Source organism: Psittacula echo (assembly GCF_963264785.1).
Source record: "Psittacula echo genome assembly, chromosome: 4".
NCBI classification, from domain to species: Eukaryota; Metazoa; Chordata; class Aves; order Psittaciformes; family Psittacidae; genus Psittacula; species Psittacula echo.
The window spans coordinates 37446113-37472820 of record NC_137738.1 but is presented as its reverse complement, the minus strand read 5'-3'; the positions used below and the strand labels follow the sequence as shown (position 1 = coordinate 37472820).

The 26708-nt window shown below is 38.3% G+C and overlaps 1 protein-coding gene across 1 annotated transcript in view; it reads right to left on the bottom strand.

The window, feature by feature from the left end:
- Positions 1–26708, bottom strand: part of UTRN (utrophin) — a 404863-nt gene that overhangs the window by 238392 nt on the left and 139763 nt on the right. Inside the window, exons 32-48 of the mRNA XM_080615656.1 lie at positions 26016–26186; positions 23588–23767; positions 22765–22899; positions 21953–22102; positions 21045–21206; positions 20566–20694; positions 19888–20061; positions 19140–19295; positions 17298–17468; positions 14777–14956; positions 12163–12291; positions 11862–12032; positions 11140–11289; positions 9750–9887; positions 8802–8954; positions 2313–2504; positions 490–662 (exon numbers count right to left, since the gene is read on the bottom strand). Of these exons, the coding sequence (XP_080471782.1) occupies positions 490–662; positions 2313–2504; positions 8802–8954; positions 9750–9887; positions 11140–11289; positions 11862–12032; positions 12163–12291; positions 14777–14956; positions 17298–17468; positions 19140–19295; positions 19888–20061; positions 20566–20694; positions 21045–21206; positions 21953–22102; positions 22765–22899; positions 23588–23767; positions 26016–26186 (2714 nt within the window). The remainder of the gene's footprint in view (positions 1–489; positions 663–2312; positions 2505–8801; positions 8955–9749; positions 9888–11139; positions 11290–11861; positions 12033–12162; positions 12292–14776; positions 14957–17297; positions 17469–19139; positions 19296–19887; positions 20062–20565; positions 20695–21044; positions 21207–21952; positions 22103–22764; positions 22900–23587; positions 23768–26015; positions 26187–26708) is intronic.

The following is a 26708-nucleotide window of genomic DNA, read 5'->3' as shown; positions in this document are numbered from 1 at the left end:
AAATTTTTCCTAAGCACTGACTTCAATATTCTCTTCTTCTCTCAACCACAGTGTTCTAATCTGGTCATCTCTAATCTTCCATTACTTACAACAAAGATTATAGGCAACTATCATACATGCTGTATTTTAAAGTTCCCCATCCTTTCAAACTCTTTCCCTCCTTCAAAAGCATTCTTTAATTCTTTGGTAAAAGATGTCTTAATGTTTTTCTTCTAGAACTTTGCTTTGCAATACCTTTACAAAACAAAAATTTTATGTCTTATCAACAAAATATTCTATTTTATAAAGGACAAAAATACCCAAACTACAATTAGCACGTTAACTGTTTCAACATTCACTAATTCTGTCAATTATTGGGTCACACTAACATATTAAAGCTGATTACTCTCAAATTTTATCTTCATCATTAGATTAGATTTGTAAAATGCTTATATTCAAGTAATAAAATATTTACCACATGGTCACAGGAACCAAACATCTTTGACTTACCACTTACGATCATTATACATTCTATTAATTCTGTCCCATTCCGCATTCAGCTGGGTTAGCGCATCTCCTATTTGTATTGCCTCAGGTCCCGATGCTTCTAGTATAACATCAGGCTGCTTCTCATGTATAACCGCAATCTGATCCCCAAGCTTATCCAAAATATCTTTTATGTTCTGCAAGCACAGTAATGACAAGCCATCAGGACAGTCAATACCAGCAGGAGAGAAAAAACTTAAAATACTGTTAAAATACTTCAAAATAACGTTCCAAAAATCAGCATCTACAGTAACACCGTGACCACCAGCAGTTTACAGATTAAATCAGTTTTAGCAACTGAATTGAATAGTCCATCACAATTTCAAGAAAGTGTCCTTCTCCGGTCTTTTATGATGAGTATGAAGTATTTTATATATCCAATCTGTTCCTGAGGCAAAGGGGCACACCATACTTCTCAAAACTGCAGTATCTTCATAATTAAACAAATCTGCCCCTGGGTCATGAAGACACTGTACATATTCTTTACTCATGTAAAAAATGAGACAATACCTGACTTTATTACACTTCATGTAACCTCCCATATGCATAGAAGTGCAAAAGCATAAACTACAGAAAAGTTTTAGATTTAAATGACAAAGTTAAAACAATCTACCTCAAACATCGTTGAACTATGATGTGAAAATACCTTTCAACAAGGTGCTATTGTAAAAGTGCCTTGGTATTTGGAGGACAGAGTCCATGTAAACAGTGGAATTTACTTATTTTGAATTTAAAACAGTAACACTTCTAAAAATACAATGCTCTGCCATTTGCTTCTTCTAAAAACATCCTTAGAACATCCAAAAATTTCAAGATCAGACTAGAAACCAGCACCAAATGAAAAAAAAAAAAGAAATGAAAGAATGAAAAAGAAAAGCATATACTCGGCATAAAGAAAAGCAGGTTGGAAAAATGGACTGAAATTCTTAAAAGGTTTTAAAGGACCTGTATATCAGTTGCAGAAACTGCTTAGGTAGCTTTTGCTGAGAGGAAAAGCTGGATTGCCACAAGTCTGGACTCCACTATGCTTCCTAACCCACGCTGATACATATAAACTGCACCATACCACGTGCAATTCCCAATTCCAGTGGATGTTTTCTGTGGCAATCTCCATATCATGCTCCTTTGTGTGATCAAAATTAACCACAACACAGACTTCTACATACTTAACTCACATTTGATAGCAGGATTCAGTATTTTCAAACACAATTCCTTCATTCCCTTTGGAAGAAGGGCAAATCCTTAACTATTTCCTCATCATTAATCACAAAAGTAAATCCACTGGGTGACAATGAGAAGTGGGAGCTTAAAATTGAGCACAAATTTATGCTTTGCTAATCACAACTGGCACCATTATCCTGTGGCCTCATATAAAAGTCAAGAATCTCCTTTTCTCACTCTTCCCATGTGAGCAACTGCTTTCATATGACACGTAGAACAGCAGCTATATTAAGGAGACCAAGCAGGAACATAAGGAGATTGGCTTTAATGTATCTCTACATAAGATGTAGACTGCATGATGAAAAGCACATTTTCTCCAACAGAAGTTAAATCCCTCCTTTCCCAACCCCTCCCCCCCCAGCTCCTACACCATTCCACGTTGTATCCGGATTCTGCATGAAAGGAAAAATTAGCCACAAAACTCTTCATTACTTAATTTCCAGTGTGTATTGATCCAGCATATACTGAGCAAAAACACAAATACAGCTATACAGTCACTAAGGTGGTCTTCTTTCTTCTGCTACTCCCTTCTCCACTCTGAACATGATGCGTAAGGAATGGAGTACCTTCAATGCATCTTCCTGAGTTGAAAAGTCCTCATAGATGCCAGTATTAAGCTCTGGTGCATTCAGCAGTAGTTCAATATCAGCCATGGCCAGCAAGACTTTGTTGATTTCAACCAAGTATTCAGCCGAAAAAGGCAAGTTCCTAACCCCTGCAGCAAAGGGGCCTTTTAACCTCTGCTGGGCAGGAATCGCCTAAAACCACAAAAGTTCATTTTACATTTCTAAGAACAAGCAGTTTTGTGAAAAAATCCTAAATCAGTAGACTATATTTAGAGTAAGCACTTTTACATTTAAAGACAAACCAGGCATTTCTAGCAAATTACATAAATTCAGAAAGCTGCAAGTCCACAGAGAACTGTTTCTATATTTATTTTGATAAAGTTAGAAAGCAGTAGATACCATGCTTCACAATGATTCTGTATTACTCTTTACTAAGACTCCAGGGAGTGGGAAGGGCGCCGATGTTTCTCTCACCTTGATCCTTGCTGTTTCCAGAAATTACACTTCTTAATCAAGCCTGTATCTAGTTGTAATTACACCTACTGTCTACTTCCTTCACCATCAAGGACTCCCAGAATCTACCAATTTACTGAAGCACACTTTTCCCCCTCTCTACATTCTTTTCAGTAACCACCTCCACCCACATTTCCCAATCAGTTTTTAAACAAATTAGTGTTCCACCAGTACCACAATATGCTTTCTGCAGCAATAAGAGACACTAACTCCTCAAGAACTTGGCAACTGTTATCTGCTCTGGCTGTAAGTCCAAGCTACCTAGCCAAGTACCGTGTTAGCAGATAAGAAAGCAAGAACAGTAATTTAATTGAGCTTTTTCTTGGATCATAAATGACGGCCTGGATCTGAAGCATTAGGAAGCCAGCTGCAAGAAGTTATACTCTGCCATGCCTGTCAAAGGTAGCAGAGGCAGGTGAAGCAGATAACCCAAAGACTGAAAATAACTTTTTGCTGTAAAGTTTTCTTGTCCAACAGAATTCTGTTACCATCTCTGAAAACAGCTCAGTTTTTTAAAATCAGCAATGGAATAATAAACCTACCTGCAAATACTGAAGAATCCAAGCAACTTCTAAGCCACCATCCTGTACTCAGTGAATTTGTGTCAAGCAAGGCAGTAACAGAGGCACTCAACTGTATGAGTCACTAACAGCTGAGAATACACTTAAGAGTGTAAAGAATAAATTTATGCTCACAGCTATTTCAGCCAATGAATTTTACTTTGCAATTAGTCTGGGCTGGGTGCACACATACAAATCACTAGCACAGCTGACAATCAGTAAAATATCAAGCCCCACTAACCAAGTTGTTTGCAAACACCTGTCTGTATCCTCCTCCTCTGCATGTTTCTGATCATTTCAAATATGTCACTCAAATTAACTGGAATCTATCATATGCAGCATATGTAATGCAGAAGGAAAAAGACTGCAGTACTGAAGGTATGTTCACTTATTGAACATTCAGGATTTTCTCTCATGCACTGAATGCTCTCAAGAATTTTATTTCTTTTTTGTTTGGTTGGGGGGGGTTATGTTTTGTTTTTTAAAAGTAGATAGCCCTGTATTGGAACTGGGGACACAGCTGTACTTCCACAAGACCTCTACCACCAAACATAGCATGCTTTCAGTCATTATTGCGTACCAAAGCAGTACGATGTACAGGCACATAAGTGTAAATTTAGTCTACTGAAAACAAGTATTACAGACTAGCATCGTAAAATACTCAGCCTTGCTTTTGATGCAGTAACAGTACAGCATGCATGGACCACAGTAAAACCCATAAACTATTCCATATGCTTTAGCTACAAATCCAGCATCTTGGCCCCTGATGCTCCTTGAACGCATTTTCTTGAGGCTCTGTGTATATTTTGTTAGCTTCCATCACTGAAATTTGGAGCAAAACCCAGGGCTTAGACAGTGGTAAGATTTCCTGTGGAAGGAGAGGTCCCAGCTCCAAAAGAATCAGACAAAGCTTGTGCAACTCAAAGTATCTTTTCCCCAGCAACGTGGAACAAGCCAGGGTTTGAATAAACACCAGGATGCCTGCTGCAGCACAGCAGCCCACATCTTCACAAGGTGTTTCCTCTAACTCTCCATCATCTCACAAGTCCCATTCTCACAGAGGTAACAGTCCATCATCTAGATTTCACCCAAATAGGTCACTGCATTTTATTATCTTTCAACTTCACACACACTGCTTTATCTCCTATTAGAAAAAACTTGCACAAGTTGAAAACAGCATCTGTTGGCATGCAGCAAACTTGTTCTCCCCTTGTTGCCAATGCTGACATAGACAGAAACTTTCTGGTTCCCCAATAGCAACATCCCCAGCCACATTGCTGCTCTTCTCCAAATCAGTGAATTCCTGGTTATGCTCCTGCAGAGCACACCCCACCACTAATCTCTTCCAGCTGCCTCCAATAACTGAGATGATGTTTCCTCCTTTCACAATCCTCCTTCTGAAAGGTGAACATATGTGTTACAAACACATTAGTGCTTTACTACAGCCAAGTTTTAATTGTTCAGCTGTTCTCTACCTTGCATTGCAGACTGGAAGCTTCTAAAATGCAGCATAATTACTAAAAAAAACAGAGTAGCAGAAGTTTGACACAACCCTCTCACACAAATCAAACACCTCAATGTCACAGCAGCTGGTTTCTAGGGTTTCATTTGCTGGGGGGGGGGGGGGGTTGGCAATCAAAGAAAAAGAAGGCAAGCAAACTCTTTTCTTAAGTACTCACAAAAAAAAAAAAGTTAATCAAAGGTTATTTAGGAGGAGATCTGACTGGATGACTCAATTGCCCTTTTCTACTTTAGTTTCAGTGGTGACAGAGAATGTTGATTAAATTTGATCTTGCTTTAAATCCTAGAAAAAGTGAAGGGAAAAGGGGAAAAAGGGAAAAAAGAGGACTACTCAGTTACAAGTTTACATTCTATAAACAAGGCCTCTTGATGAGAACTCCTAAAAATAATTGTAATTCAGTGGTCAAATAAAAATTTTTTCCTCCTATACTTAGCATCCAGTTTAACCTGCAATTCAGAATTCGGTTTCAGATTTTCTTCCCCTTTCCTCTTTTACACAAAATCTACCAAAGCTTCAACTCAAGGAGATGTTCTGACTTACTTCCAAATGGATTTTGGAAAACATTGCCCAAGAAATTGATATAAAATTAAATAATTTACCTTGCATGTTTAACTACAGAAACATGTTAACCAAAAGTGTTTACCCAGTCGAATCTCAGATCACCACACATTAGTTATCTGTGCAAATAAATACCCTTTTGATTAAAAATTCTCACTTTTCAACCATTCCTTGCCACTTCTCTCTCACACTCAAAATATTGCATAGCCAGCTTGCTAGAAAAACGTTTTCCAAAGCTAAACGTCTCGTATCCATTTTATTTCTTCTTCTGGGTTAATTAATGCAGTCAGTAAGCAACATATCCGTGGGCAATGTAACCTATAGTTCATATTTAAGTAATCCAGAACCTTTCCCAGTAGGCAAGCAAACATGTTTTCTTTATTACAAGAATAATACTTTAAAAGCCTTCAAGATGGTGTCTGTGTTTCAGTTCATAGGAAAAACTGCATTGTGCCTGCAACAGCAAACTCACCATCTGCAAAGTTATTACCACTTCAAAACAATTTTCTAAAACCTGGGAAAATCTCTCAGGAACTGTAGTCAACTAATTACCTCTGCAATTTAACGTTTAATTTTTCCATTCCTTCATTCTGAGCCAAATCAGAATAGAGCAACTTAAATCAATACTAAAGCAAGGTTAGAGAAGAAGACAACTTAAGGAGATGCAGACTTCCATTGCAGGCTTTTCTAGCTTAGGATCTGTGGCAAAACAAAGTTTATTCAAGAAGTACCTGCTATGCAGAAGGGTTACAAATATTTCAGAGACACTTAACTCTATAATCCTTAGAAGCATACAGAATGAGGAATATGTATGATCCAGCTACATCCAGCAAATCAATATATAGGTATATATGACCTTCAAGCATCATCCTCTCCTCCAGACTCATTTACAAAAACAAACAACATATTACTTAAAACCATAGCTGGGAGTCTACTCCCCAGCTTGGCAGCTGAAATCTTTTTTTCCCCCCTTTCCTGTTTGTTCATTTTGAACACTGGCTTCTCTTCCTCTGCTCACTGCACCTTCAGTACATCGAGCTTCAGGGGTTCAAGTAGCTGGTAAAAACGGGGGAAGTTTCTGTTGCAGAATTTTAGCAGTAGGGATCCCCTTGGTGCTGAGGATAATGCGAGTCTGGTGGCTCCAAGAAATTTCTGGAGCAACTGTTTTCATCTAAAACAATGATGGTATCTGTAAATATTTCTCCCTTTATTTCTCCTTTAGAAATGGTATGGTGCCATTTTTGGTCTTCAAGATCAATTAGCAAACCAGGTGAAAGAACAAGCCATAAAAGTAAAATAAGGCCACCTGAGACAGGCCAGCTTACCACTCAAATAGCAGAAAGCTGGAGGTACAGACACATGAAGCAAAAGCAGCAGTTTCCAAGCTTCACAACAGTAATGAAAATTGCTGTGGTCCCTTTCTGAAATTCTAGCTGACTCAGCCAGACTTAGAAACTATATCTGGAACTATAAGGGTATTTTTACACATTATTAACTAATTCTGAGCAAAGGTAACGTTTCTCCATCAATAGTTTATTGTAATTGCTCTGGTAATCCATATTTACATGATATTCTCCATTCAGCAACCAGATAGCAAAAATGCAGTAATCCAGGAATGGAGCCAGCAGTGCCAGGGATTAGCTGCAGTATATCCCTAAAGAAAAGGCTTTATAGGAGGCAAAGGATCTTCCTTAAAGAAGACCAGTCAAACTGCAGTGAGACCAACAGCAACAAGGAAGATCCATGTGTGGCACAACTGGACTGCTCCCATCAGCAAAGAAACCATCCAGATGCACTCTTTTCAATACAGTAATTGATTCATTCAAAGCAGCTGATAGTCAAACAGAAACAGTAAATCATGTTGGTTTACTTTAGATGGGTATGGATCCCCATTTCATTCAAACAAATTCCCTGGCATCAGTCAAGTCCCAAGAAGCTCGTGCAAGTACCACAATACACCAGGAGCAACTGCTGGAAACCCAACAGAGCAGTCATATGTCAGACAGCTAAACAGACGTTGAAGCCATCTTTGCTGCCCAGCTCTGCACGGGAGGCTTATATTTGAAAAAGCCTCTCTTTAGAGAAGCAGATTGAAAAGGTTTGCTTTCATAGCTAAAACTGCATGACCAAGGAAAGCAGACTGTCTGCCATAGCTTTACAGCTGTCATAGGCACCTGAAGCCACATAGCGCTACAGCTGTTAATGAAGAGCACCACATTATGATTTTGTGGTGTGAGTCTTAGAGGGAACTGGAGCACTTTACCCATGCCTCCAAGTTAATTGGTGTGGGGTTAAAAAGTTACAGAGCAGTCAAAAAGAGACTGATTAGTTTTAATTATGAAGCTTCATACCCAGAAGCTGAGAAGTACTTGACAGATTGCCTAGCCCCCAAGCTTGTCCAAGAAATTACTTACTGCTTCATAAGGTTCCTCACTGTTATTGCCTAAAATATTAATGTAATTATCATGCAGCCAAAGTGTTTTGAAGGATGAAAAGGAGAAAAAATATTACAAAAAAAAAAACCACAAAACAAAACAAAACCCCGAAACAACAAAATAACAAACACCACCAAAAAACCTTACACGCAACCACTATACCACAGAAAACCCCAAGCCAAAACCAAAATGAAAAACACCAAGAAACCCCACAAGAAACACTGAAAGTATCTGTAGTCTCAACAATTAAGACATAAAGACATACAGCTTTCTAGGCAGTAAAATTTATCAGACCCTGACATCCTATTAAATCAGTTGTAAAACTGTCAAGAACTCCACACACGCATTATTAGAAATACTTCAACCTTTGTCATTTTTATTAATTGTTGTATACAGTAGTATCAATCATGAGGGTAGTTATCACTCCCTAAGCACTCAAGGCCATGAAAGGCAGCACTAGAGAAGTTAAAAAAATCCAGACCACAGGCTGCAGAGACACTGAGTTTGAGCTTCAAACAAGGCTTTTGTCATACCTGCACCAACCAGACATTGAATAAGGTTGGTGATCCCATTTGATACCCTGCTTGAGCCAGGGTGTCAGAAAGAGCTAAGCATAATCCCCATGAGCAAGACTAACAAGAGAAACTGTCCTGAGTCAACCACACTGCCCAGATCACATTCTAAAACTTGGGCCTGATGGCTGGGACATTCTGGACCTATGATGACTATGGAGAAATCCCAAACTAGTATACACAGACAATTTCCTAATGAAAAATGAATGCTGACAGTTTGAAAACACTTGTGTCCGAGTATGTATCAAACAGCCGTAAGACCCTAACGTATGGATCTCTACAGCTCATACAGAGCATTCACTATTTGCTCCTAAAAAAGTTTCATTTACCTGTAGTTTTTGTTCATCTTCCACACCTTGCAGCCCTGGCAGACGGTGCTCAGCCTCATCCAGCCACTTCATTAGACTGTCGTGCTCTTTCTTATACTGGGAAAACACTGGAGATATTTCCAACACCTGCCTCCTTTGAAATGGTCTGCACTCCTACAGTCCAGTGCATTAGGAAAATATAGTGCAAGAAGGAAGTAGTGAACAGAATAGATCTTATTTATTAAAAAAAAATCAAAAAAATACTTGAGGGATCCATTTGAAGAAGCAAATTACAAAATATGCAATAGCAGCCTTTTTTTTCTTTTTTAATAGCTATACCCTATTTATCTGCACAGACATGTAATCAAAGGTAGCCTGAGGGTCCTACCCTGCCTATGGAGCTACAGCTCACCTGACCATCTCCAATATGATACAAACAGGTGAGCTAAAAGCAGTATAATACAGATCCCCATTGTTCTACACAGGAACATTTTTGATACAGCATGTGTATGAAAGTACCACAACATTCTAGAGTCCACAATTGCTGATAATACCCTCTCCATAGGAAGTAAGAGGAGTTCAGAAGCAGACTTATTCATCACAGAAACCTCTTCAGCTGAGAACTCAATGAATATATTTGTGTACACGTGTCTATGTAGTCACTCTTTACACAGCAAGTAAAGCAAATGTCCAAATGTCTGTACCCATCTGCGTAAATACATACAGAGTGGCCCTCTGTGAAGCTGTGAAAAGGACTTTAAAAATCAAAACCACTCCCCTAAAACTTTGGAATGACAAAATTCATACTCTGGATTGCAAAGATTCAGAGAGTCACACTATTTGTAAGCACATTTAGCTATTTCCCAGAGAATCTTATACACTAAAAAAGCCATAACCAGATTGCAAGTGGGATGACAAAGGGACAAATGCATAAAAGAGCTTTAGCTATAGTTACTATCATAATCATACCTGCAAACTCTTGTACTTTTTCTGCAGAAGCAACAGCTGTATGCGTATCTTCTCTCTCTTATGGTCCTCCATAGGCTGCTGTAAGAACTGCCCTCCTCTCTGTAAAACTTCTTCAATCTGAGTTCTTTCTTGATCCAACTAAAAGATACAATTCTGTATTATCTTCAGAAAGCTCAGCTATGGTTTCCAAAATGAATTTATTACCTGCTCAGATATTAACAGCAATGGTACCAAACTACTGCTTATTATCCAAACATGAGCCAAATTCAGGCAGAGATTCTCCACCACAACTACCAAATCCTAAAATCCAACCTGGTCATTCCATAAACTTCATAAAGAGATGCCCTGCCTGAAGCTCAGTCAATGAGGCAGCAGTAGACAGCCACATCAAGAGGATGCTGTGACTTCAGCTCCATTTTTCTAAACATTCCTTGACAATAATAAGCAAGCTCAGAGCAGAAAAGCATAATATAAAAACAGCACAAAGGGAAGCATATGTTCTATAGCAATAGGTCCTTCCCTACAGAACTTTTAAAAATTGCTTTCTGTAGTACACATGCCATTTTCCATATACTTATATTAAGCTTTCCAGCTCAGTTTATAGCATTTCATGTGCTTAAAAGGAAAGCAGCTAGAGTGGCCTGGCAGGACTTCACCCAATTTTGTAGGCAACAAGGACATCGTGATACGAACCATAGGCAATTAGATATGAACAAAAATAAAACAATTTTATACTGGTGAATAGCAGAGACTAGATAAGAATCTAGGAAAAGTCAAAAAAAGTCCAATTTTGTTCCAAGTTTTCATGTGAACTTCCTATAAACTATATTACAACATTCTTACTTGTACCTCATCTCACAAGCATCCACTGACCTGACCTATGAACAGTGATTCAATATGACATACAAGTATAAATTTAAAGGGAAATAAAATCTATTCAGTGTAAAAGAGGCCCAAAATTGCCAAACACATAGTAAGAGTCTTAGCAGCATTAAGTAATCATTTCAACACAAGTTCAGACAGTCAGACATTAAGAAATAAGGAAGAAAAAAAAAGTTCGCGCACTCTTATTTTTACAGGAAGGATTCCTGATAAAAAAAAACAACTTTGAGTTGAAGAGAGAAGATAAATGAAAATCCAAGTTTACCACCTGAATTAAAAAAAAAAGGATGAAAATGCAGACCGAAGTATGATGAGCTACTCTCAGTGCACCAACCAAGAGGCAGCAGCTATGGAAAAACTATGGGAGAATCGTGCAGTGTTTCCAACAACCTAGCAATTCCTTTCATTTTTCTACTCCTGTCTTAAAAAGATTTTCTTAGAAGAATTCCCTCTCAGTCTTGAGGAATGTAACACATGGACAAAATAGAAAGGGAGTTAGTTCACAAACCTTTTCGTCTTCCCCACTCAACTCCAGATGCTTGTCCACAACTTTTAACATACTCTGGATGTCACTCTCAAATTTTTCTAGGTCTGGAAAAACTACTCTGACCTCGCGGGGCTCTGACGTGACAGGAAGTCGTTCTTGCCCAACAAGCATCTGCAAAGCAAAATAAAACTTTATTCAAGCTGGAAATTTTGTCTGAGCTGTCACACAGTTTAATGATTTGAACCAATTCTCCATGAACAGGCAGAACAGTTTGTAGGACCAGCAGATATCAGCATTAAAAACAAACTGCAAGTTTTTGATCTGACACTGAGAGATAGTTTGGACACAGTGTTGATAGGTATTACTAAGCTTCTACCTTCAAACTTCAATCTCAGCATTTTGGTCTGAAAGCAAACAAAAAACCTCCAATCACATTAGTTTATGGTGTTGTTCTGTAGCTCATATAGATATGTACTGCAATATATACATTTTCCTGAATCTTTATAACACAGTTATCAGTACATTTTCCCTTGCAACTTAAGTTCTCGTTACTCAGATTAAAAAAAAAAAAAAAAAAAGGCAGTCTAAAATCAGTCTGTCAATTTTTGCATATAAATATCTACACTTAGAAGAGAATCAAAAGCAGTGAAGTGTTGTTCTAACACAGCTATTTGCCATCATTTTGGCATAGATACACCCACACACACACACGCCAGCATGATTTGGGGCTTGCTCATCCTCACCTTGGCACTTTTGATGTGCTGAGAGACCTTCTCAAAGTTTCGGTTCAGTTCTGCGAGTTTGGGTTCAACCAGTTCACGGCATGACACCCCCCTACCGTTCATCAGGATGATAGCCTGATCACGCACATTATCCACTCGAAGGCTAACATCATCCAATTCAGATGTTAAGCGCTAAGGATTGAAAGAAAATGCAAATGATTACCCTAGGAAAGGAAAAAATATATATATAAAATATGGCAACAAACCTGACTTGATGTCACTTAGAACCCAGAAGTGGTTACTTGACAGCAGCATTTCCTACCTTCACAGTTTCCTCCTTTTTGCTTGCTGACTTTTTCTCAATTTCATCCAGCAGGGCTTCAGCCTGATACAACCAGGTACTTATGTGGGCAACATTTTCATCAAATATTTCCAGCTGGCTCTGATGATTCTGGAAAAAAGATTTAAAAAATACATCAGTGAGAGAAACTCTAAAAAATCCTCATATCCACAAAAAGCCCCAACAACAAACCCTGCCAAAACCACAACTGTAAGTAAAAAGGAGAACAATGGAATAAAGTGTTATGCATACACCTTGGAAAAGAACACCAAAAATTAGATTGTACCTTTCACCTTCAATAAGTATCTACAAGAATTCAATTTTCTTTCTAGATGCTTTGATGATATTGTTCCTAACTCACAAAAAGGGAAATAGAAATAGCTGAGGTGGTTTGTCCAACTAAAGACAGACAATGTATTACAACATTACAGCCAGACCACATCTCAGCCAAGCAAAAACCCACCATTTTTTCAGCTCTCACTAGCAGATACAATACTGTGTGTTATGTGCAGTTGATGTTGCATTTATTTTTTTTTATTGAAAAGAGGTTACACCAAATTCGACAAGTTGTAATAGTCTGGTTTTGATATGTTACCGATTACGTTAAAATACTTCTTCCTCTTAAGAAAAATCACCACACTGTAGACAAGTTAATTAGGTCTGCTTTCATATGCAGTTGGAAATTATAATATTAGGTGCCAGAGACAGAAACAACATATTATTCTTAGTGACAAAACAACACTGTCAGATTCAGAGAAGTACCATCCTGCTTAAGCAGAGCTTCTTATCCCAGAAAGGGTTGCTAAGCTTTGATCTTTTAGAGTAACAAAACTAGGGGAGAGGAGGAAAGAGAAAGCAGCCTTATGATTGCACTCTATAACAACAAGAAACTTGAAGTTTCACCTAGGGAAAGAACAATTCAACCTAAAAAGTCAGCACAAGGACATTCATCACCAGACATGAGCATAAGTTAGAATGTTTTTAGTTGTAGATCATCCTTAGAGCATTTACAAATAAGGGTAAACTACCTGACTACTAATGTGGACATCACTGCATTATCAGACTCGCAGTAGGACTGGATAAGATGCAGAGAGCTCATCATGTAGGTATAACACCAAAGTTTCCACTTTTTCAGCCCATTTCAGGGGCTTCTGAATGTGAACTGCCATAACTATCTGAATGAAACAGAAACACCTTATCTATCTGAAAGCACCAGTGTGGTACTAGCACCAGTTGTAGACTGTTTCATGTCCATTTAGCAAAACTTGCAGCTTTAGACTGTACAGTACACTTACTCTTCCATTTATTTAGCCAAACAGATGCTATTAGCCTCAACTCCGACTTGGCATACTCTTAAACACCTGCTTTTATGGGCTGTCTGAAGGAGCAATAGGCTGACAGAGGGTCCCCAAGTGCTTTGCTGAGCACCACTAATGAGTTACCAATTGTCCATTAAACAGCCATCATCAGGGTCTCAAGGAAATCCATCGGCACAAAAAACACTCTGTTCATGCTGGAGCTGGCACAGAGGTTTCTTTCAGGCTGAATAAAGAGCAGTCTCATGGAAACCAATCCTTTGGGGCTAGTTCCTTTTGTTTTCTAGTTACATTAATAAATTCATGAGCTTATAGAAACTTACATAAAGAGAAGCTGGGCTCTAATTAACCTGTTACAAAACAAATGACACTTTATAAACTGGTGGCTTTTTTCCCATCATTTTAATCTGTCAGAATCAGTTACTACAAATTAATGAATAAGCCCATTAATAGTTTCATGAAGGCTTGTATGCCTCACAACCTGCTGAGTCTATATGTGATGATAGAGGCTCCCTTTCAGGATAATTTCAAAAGTTACCTCTATGCATCAGGGTAGCAAGAATTGTATTAACAGCTAAATGACAAGTGAACACAAAAGGCTAGCATTATTGGTGTAGCAAAAGAGAACGTAATGAAACATTAGCAGGAAAGAGGTATAAGGAGCAAAATTTGTAAGTAAGGACAAAAGATTAAAAATTCAATGTATGGCACATAAAAAGCAGGGAGAAAGGAAAGAAAAATTAAAACAGATGCGTGAAAAGTGTTTACTAACCATATGCTTAGTAATTCTATAGAAAAGAGGAATTACATCACAAAGTATAGGGAGAGTAAGAACCCAGAAAAAGAATCCTAGCACTGAAGCCAGGAAAAAGGCAAAAGGAAAATAAAGTTAAAGCTAGTTTTACTCTCTACAACTAAACAGGTTATTCCCAGTAGGTCAAACTAACTGTCTGCCTGGGATATTTACTTAGTTTCATCACCCTGACATCCAGATTCTGTATTTTCATCTCAACAATACCTACTACTACCAACCACATGGCACCAATGCCTAACGGCACATCTAACACTTGCAAAACAGTTTCTCATCTTCTTCATTATCTATAACCTCAACTCATATCTCCCATCTACAGAGTAACCTGATACTCATTCTACATTCTTTTATGTCTATGGGGGACCATGGAAGTCTCACATCACAGCTAAGTGAGACAAGTAAGAACTGCAATTGCTCCAACGGTGTGCAGGGAGAACCACCCTGGATCTCTCTCCAATGTGCAACATACCAACAAGGTGTCACACCAGTCCTCGGTCCAGGTCCGAACTCTGCTCCAGCCAGCATTAAGGACACACAGCTTCTCCTCCAAAGGAGTCTCACTCCTTTCCACCAGAGCTTGGAGCGCAGTGCAGCTTTCTGTGATGCTCTTCAGATCAGCTTTCCTCCTCTCCAGCTCCCTCAGCACATTCTGAAACAAGAGGAGCCATCAGCACTGCACACTATCACAAATCACAAGAGCAAGGGAGACAGGTTTTTACTTCCATAGGAAACAAATAGTATCATAAATGATCTCCACCTGACGAAAAAAAAAATAAACCAAGTAGAATCACTTTCTGTTTATACACACTCTATGTATTTACTGATCTCTTTTTGAGTGATCATGCACAACGCATGTAAGTGTCCTGAATAACTTAGCTTGAGACCTTTCCGTTTTGTTGTTTTACAATATCTTTTCAGTTCCTTTTCAGTATGTAGGCAAAGCAAACACATCATATCACAGGTCCAATTTTAAAAGGTTCGTTTTTGCACCATCAAGCACCAGAGAATGCAATTTTCGAGAGACACTTCAGTTTTCTCTGTTTTTTTCTATTAAAGTAGTTTTACAGTTGTCAATGAGAAAAGTGGTAGGCCAAGGCTGAATGTTCTTGTGAACCACCACTACCACTCGTTAGTGCAGATGTTCAATTCACTTGCTACGTATTACAGAAGCCCTAGTGTTACATACCTACATGAAGACATGTAAATATATGTATCTTTAGCTCTAATAATTTTTCAAAGTCATCTCTGTTTCTAAATAGCTTTAATCTAAAAAAAAAAAAAAAATTTGAAAAATCTTCTTTGAAAAAAAGGTGTACAAACATACAAATCAACTGTGTCATCTATTCAATATCAGTATGTGATTTCAATGTGGAAAATAGCACTTCTTGCCATAAAAGATCAATAATATTATTATTGATAATATCTGGTTATTTAGAAAGCATCAAAGAGTGTACAGTGTGGGGAAGAATGCAGTTAATCACAACGAGCATCTGGAGCTCCTTGAGCATCTTATTAGCTGTGAAGTAAATAATTTATTATATTATTGTAACTTCTTATCTTCCAAACAGAAACAAACACCTAAGTTACTACATCTTAAAATCACGCCTAGAAAACCTTAAGACAGGAAGGACAACTTCATATGCAACATAAAGGGTTCCTGGTGGCACAGCATAAGAGCTCATGAACTATTTCCACTGCCTTCAAATATATAGTAAGTATATTTCAATAAGTATTTACATGCTTGTTTGGAAAGAAATCTCAGGAATACTGCCACAGCAGAAGTACAATGATAATAATTGTTAATCCCAAATGAAATGATGAGAACAAGATATAATTAGATCGTTTCGTAATTTGGTAAGCTTTCAAGATTGTACACAGACCTACTCCAAAAGTAAAAAGTGATAGAAAACAACGACTGTAAAGATCAGTATTACTGAACCACATCAACTGAGATGTGTTGCTAACTCAACCTACTACATACACAAGTTTATATAGTGTGAGAAAATACATACTTTGCTTCAGAATAATTATAACATATTCACCTGCTTCCATGAATAGTTCCAATATATAGATGAAAGAAAATAAGGAATTATAGGAGCTTTTTGTTTTGCAAAGTCACAATTATGAAGACAAAGTTGTTTCAATGAAAAGTTACACACTCAATTTTTCATTTAAATTGCCACTGACTAGTTTCCTCTGCTAGTAAAATATTTGACCCTGCCCAAAATTATATTTGCTTATAGTTATTACATTTACGAACTGTGCTAGAGATATAGAAAGTTGCTTAAATACCTACCTAATATATATGTGTGGAGAGTGAAGGCGATAAGATTTGCATGAAAAACAGTTTGGGAATGAGCTCTGAGGCCTAGATGCTTAAGAAGCCCTGGGGTGATAAGTTGGAACGTTGAAGGACAGGGAAGGTCGAAGAACAAGCCTTGGAGGGATGTCGTTGTGGTGGGAGTCTCAGTTGGAGCCAGACGATGTGGGGGTTGTGAGAGGGTCTGTGCCAGGGGAGCAAAACTGCTGTCGTGTGGACAGCATGCGCTCAGCATTGTGATTGGACTATTTACCTGGAGGGTTTTACAGGGGCCAATGAGATTGAACACGGCATGTTTGTGCAGGTTGGGAAAGTACCGAAAAAGGGGAAAAAAAGGGCTTGATTGTAATAAAGTTGGATTTGAATCTCCTCATCAACTTGAGTCCATGTTGTGATACACCACATATATGTAAATACATACCAAATATGTAGTAGGACCTTTAACATTTCACTAAGAGTTTGAGGCAAGATGTCAGAGATGAAACGGATAAGTGTCAGTACGGTACTGAAAAATCATCTACTAGATCTTCTAAAATTTCATGATAGAAAAGGTTTAGAAACAACTTACAGGGATTTAAATTAACAGCCTATGTTAAATACCGTGTACTATTCTACACAGTATTGACATAACGTTAAAAATCTCTTCTATACACATTTAGAGTGTGCTTACTTTGGCCCAGGCAATTTCTGAGTCCAGATCAGAAAGCAAGCTCTCTGAAGTGGACTTCTGCACCAGCTCAGCCTCAGTGGTCGCTAGCCACTCTGACAAAGAGGCAGCCTCTTTCTTCATTTTGCGTGCCAGCTGGGATGCTCTTTCGAGGTCTTGTTTTCCTTCTGTCACCTAGGAAAAAAAAAAAAGAAAAGGGAGAAAAAAAGAAAACAAACCTAGATTTTAAAAGATAATAAAACCAAAAGTGCTAGCTAGCAGAAATATCCTCCCAAATATATAAAATCATTGTATCATAACACTATCTTGCATTAGGGAAGCACACTGAAAAGAAAAATCATTCATAGATATCTACATCTTACTATACAGAGCAGAATAAAGCAGAACATATAAAACTGGAATAATTTTAAATTAAGATACACTTAAAGGAGACAAAGAAACCTGCATACCAACTATTTGTAGTTTCTAATAACCAAATTGATGTTTAAACTTTGTTTATTATGATCGCTTAACTGAAATTCAAGGGGAAATAGAATCCAGTCAGTCACACAGGTAAAATTTAGTTCTCCTTTTATTATTTTGATAGACCTGTTAGGAGAAAGCTGCAAAGAAAAATTCACTGAACATCTAGTCTGCCCATGGAAGCATCTCAGTAAAGTGAATATGAAATTTGATGTTTGCTGCCATATAATCAATTTGATTTCGTACGGGCTACACAATTAGTCTGGGAAAACTAACACAGACCTGAGAATAAATCCAACCATAGCAGTCAGAATCAACTGACATTTCAAAAAAATGCCCTCTGTCTCAGCTCATAAGCTAAATCATAACATCAGTTTGCAAGTAACTCTGCCCTTCTATCTTTTCCCCAATTTCTTGTCTACATGCTTTCTGCATTATAGATGTACAGGTTCCACTAGAATCCACACCTTTGTGAGCATTCTCCACTTTACAACAATAAAATTTCCTAGAGCCCATTTCAACAATGTGATCTGGCCACTTATCCACAGCTTCATTCACAGAGCACTGAAAAGGCATAAGTCTGCTTGGACTTCTGCCTTAATTTAGGTAGGAAAAGAATCATATTTCCTCCCCCATTTCCCCCCATCCCCTAAGGGTTTAAACATTTTTAAATGCTTTGATAAATAACTACACATTACTAAGAAAATTTTTCAAATCATATTTAATGCAGTTCATGGGAAATACATGTTTGCCTGCATTTTCTCTTTTCATACCAAGGGCAACCAAAATCACAGAATGGTTGTGGTTGGAAGGGACCTCTTGAGATCATCTAAACCAAACCTCCTGGCCAAAGCAAATTTACCTAGGGTAGGTTGTACAGTATCCTGTCCAGGTGGCTATTGAGTATTTGCTGAGAAGTAGACTCCACAACCTCTGCAGGCAACCCTTTAGATGGATTACAATTACAAACCAGCATGACACGTCCTAAAACAATTCATGCTGACCATTTACATCAACTCAAACTTCATATGACAATCTGATAGCAAATTATCTTGCAGGCTATTTCACAGAGAAGGTACAAAAATGCTCAAAGGCTTCAATGACTAGCAGACCAGTTTTGCTTGAATGATGAAACCTCTGTGACCCTTTCTTTCTTTGAGGCTACCTTCTCTTCAGGAACACTCTGTGAGCACAGGGGCATTGCACAACTAAAGAACTGTTAAGTGTAATACTTAATCTCTCAACTGATTGCTTTTGATTATAGCCACTAGCCTATACGGAATCAGCTTCATAATCAAACTTATAACAGCATCTGAGATCAAAACAATAAAGAAGGGAATTTATATGCAGACAAATGTTCATACATACATTTGTTTTTCTTACCTGTGCCCCCAAGTCATTATAAAGAAATTTCAATGCTGTCAACTGTTCATCCATCCCTTTGGGATTATCTGTCTGTTGTTTCTGTACAATTTGCCTTCCTGTCTTGATGACAGTTTCAACCTCCAACTTCACCTCACTGAGGGTCTTATAGAGTTTCTAAAAACACAAATATGTATGTTAGTGATCAATTTGTAGTGCAGATTTTCAGACTTTGCTTCATTTGGGGACCTGACCCTGACTGCATTTAAACTCCGAGCCATGGATTAAGAGCAGTGTCTGCTCAGATTTCAAACTCCCGACGTTCCGCATTTTATTCTGGTTTTAATTTTCACCAACCGAGAAAAAGAATTATTCCAATAATTTAGCACTCTGTAGCATCACCACGTGTAGCAAGGCTAACGTTGTGATCTCTACTTGATATTATACATAGTACTTGTTTTGTTCGAATACTGAAACCGAAGCTGACTTGCCCCTGGAGTGATACTTCTCCATAACATAAGAATGAACCAGGGAAGGGAGTTCATAAAACCTCAGCTGTTCCACTCTATCTGTGATCAACAGTCCACTTCTTCTATGTCCCCATTCTCACACAGGAGAATTAGAGGGTTTTAGTTACCGATTGTTTTGCTGGTGTTTTGCAAAGAGTTGTAACAGTTCTATCAGGACTCTCAGAAAAATTTCCTCAGGAGAGAGTTTAGGCAAGAAAAATCACACAAGAAAGAAACACTCCCAAGCACTGCATACTTACCATGCACCTGTCCAGATGAGCCTGGATTACATCTGGGTCAGTATCCTTCACATCCAAGACATGAAGTTCTGCTTTTACGCCATCCAACACCCGCTTGCAATCTAACATGCGCTGCTCAAAATTGGCTGGTTTCTGGAAAAGCTGATACTTTGTAGATACTTCTCGGAGTTTTCTCTATTTTAATGAACATCATGTTAATAGAATGTCTTAAATTAACATTGCACTTAAAAAAAATAACATTTAAAGCATCTCCCCCCCCCCCCCCCCCCAGATTCTAACCCACCTCTCATGCCACCACAAGTCAGTATACATGGCAATGCTATTTGCCAAGCCAAATTTTATCACCTATTCCTACTCTCCACCTGAGGTGCAAGAGAGCTATAATTCTGCATCATACACTTTCAAAATATCCATTCTACTAAAACAGATAAACTTTCTGACTTGCAGCTTTTATCCCATGATACTTATGAAACTTAAACATACTTATGAAACTTAAACTTCCTTACTCAATTCATCCAGTACTGCTTGTTTCCTAATGAAAACATGTAAAAGCATATACTATTTATTTCTGAGGTTCGCTTGACCGCACCAAGCAATTTATAGGCTGACAACAGCAGTGTGTAATTGAAAACCAGAAGCTTTTCACATTTGAATTCTTAGTGTGACTCTCATTTTTACCTGCAGAGCATCCAGCTGAGTTCCACCCCGAGGAGACCTGCATTCAGGAGAAGCAGGAGGGAAAGTGCGAGCACTTTTCTTGAGCTCTTCTAAGGTGGATTCATGAGCTGCAATCTCAGCTTGAATTTTCTGCCACATCATAGAAACAGGAAAAAAACGTTACAAGTCGTTTGCAGGGAAGGGAAGAGGAACCTGCTTACCACCTATCATCCACCAGAAGTAAATCCACTCTGTAAAATTTAAACACTACCAGATTTTAAATATTCTGGGTTTGGTGACAGCTTGCTAAACTGAAAGCCATTAAGATTGTTATTCAATACAACCTTCTTAAAACAGGAAACCAATTCAGATTACAAAAGATATCACCTAGTGCATCAGCACAGGACTGAAATGAAGCCTTTTCGAATTACCGAGTCTAGGCTGAGCACTATTATGAGATATTTCAGTATTTTTTGTAGTGAAAAGCTATGCTGCAATACCTGGGCCTCCTGGGGCATCTGAAAAGCATCTACCCTGTCAGTCAGGTAAGATGTCAGCTGTCTATCCAGCTCTGCTAAGTTTTCCTGCAGGACCTGCAGTATGTGGTCCGTTTCCCTCATGGTCTGAAGCTGCTGTTCCAAGGCGATCTGCCGGCTCACCGCCTGAGTGAGACAGAAAGGTGAAACAAAATGGAGCAGTAATTCAATAGGAATTATATTAAACTTTCCACCCAAGGTAGGGGAGACCCAAAAAATCCTATGCCAGGAGGACTGCCTAAAAAAAAAAAAAAAAAAAAAAAGGCAAAAGCAAGCCTTAGAAGGCAACAATTTTTGAAGCCTGCAGTGATTCATACTAGTAACTGAAAAACAGTGGCATAGTAGAGGTCTGCTGCTAGGTGTACAGGATAGGGAAATACAAGAAGGAGACAACATAATACATGGGCAATGAAAATAATTTTTTCCTTCTGTTCCTTATTTCAGTGCAACTACTTCCTAGCTATTTTAAAGGGTGAAAATGTCACTTATGTTTCTTATTTTTACAGTCAGTGAGCAGCTCATCAGTATTTATGGCAGTAGGAGGTGAATATTAACCTCAGTTTCTGAGCTGTCCCCCTTGCAACTGGAATTTCCTTTTTGTCAAAATTACTTGGAAAAATACCAGGGGTTCCTCACAGTGCAAGGGTGTGCAAGTATGCAAAACAAAACCTGACTCAAGTCCAGGAGGGTGGAGAAAGCATCTTGCTATTAGGGCATTATTTTCAATTGAAAACAGCTGACAACACTGAAGGTTTTCCCTCTTCTCCTGTATTGCAGTCCTGCATCTACGAATTCAGCTAGCTAATAAGAATCATTTCAGACCACTGAGCTGAAAAACCCAGACTACTTCAAACCCTGCCCCAGATTCTTACCAAGTGACTCAATTCCTCATAGCGGGCATTGAAAGCCTCCAATTTTTCACTGATGATATCATCAAGAATCCCTCCATCAATCAGTGTCTGCCCAAGTTCCCGAATCTGGGTTCGATTATCAGCTGGATGACGCAGGACTGATTCCAGAGACTAATTAACAGAAAAAATTTTAAAGGTCAAGACACTGAGTATTACTGCATTTTCAGAGGTGGAAATCTGGCTCTATGCACTGAAGTTTTACACTTCAAATGTCTTGAGAGTTCTCTAAAAGCATGAATTAGTTATGGCTTAATCCATGACGGCACAAGGCAACTACAGTGGACATTTTCCTTTAGATAATTAAGCTTCACAGCACTTCTCATCTATTCACATCATTTTACACTACAGTGCTGGAAGGAATTAATCAATTTACACAGGACAGGAAAGAGCATACAGTTTTATCACGGTACCAAGTATGGCAGAATCATGAACAGCAAAACTCAGCTTTTGATAGAAGATCTTACAAATACCCATTCCAGATTCAGAGTAATATGTTCATTTAACCTGAAGAACCAGAATATTCAACATATAGGGTCAACTAGGTTGTAAAAGACCTTCAAGATCAAGTCCAACCGTTACCCCAAGACTGCCAAGTCCACCCCTAAACCATGCCACTAAGGGCTTTGTCTACACAGCCTCTGAACACTTTCAGGGATGGTGATTTCACCACTTTCCACGTATTTCAGTATTCTATTGAAATATAGAATTTATGAGGGTTTTTTTTAACCAAAGCTATCTGAACAGTTACTGATCCAACAGAATGACTACAATACCTCAAGAGCATCATTGACAGCATCCAACTTATCAGGCAGACTTTCTGTCATTTGCACGCTTTCTTCCAGATTGTTTAGCCAAGCTGTTTCTAAATCAAGGTACTGCAGCAGCTCAACCCAACAGGACCACACCTCCTAGGAGCAACAGAAAAAACACACAGATTAGCTTAGAATGCCAGGCATAGCTCATGCACCCTATGAACAGCTTAAAGAAATTACGTTTCTGAGATGTTTGCGTGAAACAGGCAAAGAGAAAATATTCAAAAACATGTGATGGGTCAGTAAGCTGTCAACAGAAAAACCTTCAACTATAACAGCAACATAAAAAGAAACAAGAAAAATACACATAGGAGTCTCCAAATTAACATTAAATTTATCACTAACAATCAGATTTTTACAATGATTTAACAACGTAACAAAATGCATCCACTCTTCTTGAAAGACAGGACATACACAACCTACCCCAATCTATAATCAACATGTTCTTATTATCATATTTCAAGTTTTAATCTCAGAAGTTTTTTTAGAAGTTTGTTTTCGTCATTTTGGAAGAACACAGATTGATAACAGAGCTGCAGGACAAGGTTACTTATTTGCATGTGTTGACTACAATAGAGATTATAAAAGCAAAGCTAGATGATGTCTCATGGATTCCTTTGGATGTCATCTCAAGGGAAAGTGATCTTGGAAAGAAGCCATAGCAAAATGTGTTTATGCTTAAGCCACTGGATTCAGTGATAAAATTCGGCATTTTCAGTGTCCTTCTCCATTCTTCTTGTGCCACTTGCTTCCACTTTACTAAGTTGAGAGCTACCATTCTTACCTCCAGCGTGTGGCATTTTCCCCGGATCCGGTTGCACAGTAGCTGGTAGTTTTCCAGCACAACATTCAGCTCAGTTGCCAGGTCCTGACCGCTAGACGGCACTTTGGCAGCCAGCATCTTGATGTTGTCTTTGAGAATCTTCACCCTCACCTCCTTCTGCAGCACATCCTCCTTTGCCCTCTGCCCAAAGGAATGTATTACACAATCAGCACTCAAGTGCCATATGGTCAGTTATTCATCACTCAAATCAAAGACCAGCAGTTTAGCCTTGGAAGTGTTGATGCTGAAGTATTCTTGAGTTTCAGCACAACAACATATGCCACGAACTTGCATGGAATTTAGCTTATGTTAGTAAGCATTGAAAAATCCTATTGCATTAAACATAGAGTCACATTTACTACTTATGTTTTTTTCATTAAACATTCATGACTCAAAACAAAAAAGATGAAGTTCAGTGCTATTTATACACTAGCATACAGATACGAAAAAGAAAAAAAAAAACTATTAAAAAAAAGAAAAAGTTGGTTTGCTAAAAACAAGCATATTGGGGACAAAAAGGAAGTCATGAGTCTCAGAGCTCAGTAATTATCTCCTAGAGTTATCCAGGAAAGATCATGCAATTACTAGGACACATGCAATTACAAAGTTAGGACCTTTCCCACAGCTGTTGGATGAGCTACAGGAACATGCAAAAAGGACTGCTAGAAGAATTCCTTCAACTCAAATGCACTGAGAGGCGCTCGGTAACAAATACAAAGGATAAGCACAATACAACTCCCAACACACAGACCTGGAGAAATCACATTATCAGTTGTTGAATTTTGCCCTAACCAGAATTCTGGAAGAAGGATAGCTGGAAGACAGGTCACACAGAAAAGTCCAAGCCTGTCTCTGTCAGGACAACTAAAAATCTCCAGAAAAAGAGACTGTCCCATATCTCTTTCTTTTCAGGTTTCAAGGACAGTTTCATGGAGCTGAAGTAGTTCTGATATATAAGACTTTATGGTAGAATTTAGTACATGACAGCATCATTGTTGCACATATTGTTCAAGATGTCTTCTAAATGTAAGGCAAAAAAAAAAAAAAAAAAAAACGTTAATGGAAAAGCAGAGAATGAAAAAATCTGGGGAACATATTTTATGGCAGGATTATCAAAAACCATTTAGCCTCATTTTAAGTCTACTCTTTCAGATGTCAGCATGAGTTCCACTCTCTTTCAAATGAAAGCAGAATTAGGCAAGGCCAGAAATTTTTCAAAGCCTTATGCAAAAATGCTCCTGGTCAAATATACAAAGAATGTTATTTCCCAGTCCTGAGAGTACTCCCAGCATAATATCCTTACTGCAAATGAAAGAGGACATGCAAGTGTTACAGTACAGCTTACTGTCCCGCTGACATATCTGCCAGATTTAAAAGTATAGAATGTAATCTGGATTTGACACAGGTAAATACACTCAAAGTTTCTCCGATCTGCTAGCGAAAAGAGGGTTCTTTCTTTTCTTGGCTTGTGTCCAGCAGGCTGTCAGACTACGTGATCTCAAATGGCTTCAAAGGACATAGACATATTAAAACACTTGTTAAAGACTGCTTCAGAAAGCCTCTTCAGAAAAGAACAATTCAAAACTTCAAACAGATTTGCCAAAGTACTTGTAAGGGAGAGAAAAAAAAAAAAAATCTTCGTTTTATGCTCCACCAAGTAATAGTGTAGTGGATACTCATTTACATAACGGGCATACAAGTCAAAACATTTGTGAAGATACGCCTGAACTCTCAGATTTAGAAGCAGAGAGCATTTTTGTTTACTTTATACATACATCCACGAAAACTATCTATTCAACTGACAATTTATAATGAAACAAAAATAGCTCCTTCCTCTCAGTTTCTTTGGCCACCAGTCCCAAAATTAGAGAAGCAGGGACCAGCATCACTGTTTGCAACATATGAGGAACAGAAGATGACCTTACAAAAGAACTTTTCTAAACTGCTTTTCTAAATGTGGAGTTGCTGTATCTAGGGGACAAGAAACTGAAGCCCAACAACAGCTAGAAGCAGAAGAATGTTTTCACAAACACTAATTTATACAGGTATAATATAATACCACTTTTTCTTTCTTTTTCGAATTCCATCTCTTGCAATAAGTTTCCATATTCCTACTGTTTCATGTGCTGAACATAGTAAGCCTGGCTCAACAGCTGAGCAAGTTGCTATTCATTATGAAACCCCTATCCTTCATGGCCAAATAGAACATCTGCTTTTACAGTTTGTGCTTTAAAAATCAGAAATTCCACAAAGCTGAAAAATACCATTACTCCTGTCATGACCTGGGCTCCTTTCCACATGGATAATAATTCCACAGAGGTCAGCCCCCAGAGCCATCAAGTTTTGCTTCTCTTTAATCAGGTCTTTACAATGACCTGGCATTCCTGACCTTCATTTCCTCCACAGCATTCTCTAGCTCTTCAGGAGACTTGTATTCAAAATCTTTCTCCAAATATTCTTCTTCAGCTTGGGTCATCCATTCTTGCATCTCTGCCAAATCCTTCTTCAGATTTACAGCTTTTTCCTGACTTTCAGACAGGCGATTTTTCTGACTAACGATCTAGAATCCAAGGTAAAGAAACAGCAGCTCTGTTACTTAAATATCCTTGTATAGGTGAAAAAACACTAGTCTTTGTTAAAATATTTAACTACCAAAACCTTTTCAGGCTTTTTTAATTAATAAAGTGTTTTACGCACACAAATTCATGCTCCCTTTTTTAGCATCTCAACAAAATCTAGAGCTGAGGGAAGGAAGAAAATTACTTCCTTTTCCTCATTGCATGTAAGCTGGTAAAAATCCCTGGAAAAAGTCAGAGGGAAGGAAAACTTCTGATCCCAATTATCACATGGTTAGGTAGATCTTTATACAGCTCACTAACACACCCTTCAGGCCCCTCTGTCTTTCCACAACCCAGGCAATCTGGATTCTATATCAACAGGTTCTCTAACACAGATACTTGCCAGGCATTGCAATCAAAGTATGTTTGTACAAACAGCAGAAACCTTGCACCCAAAAGATACAACCAAATACACCAGACTGAAGTGGTTGTCTATTTATCACCATTTATTTTTTAAAGGTGCT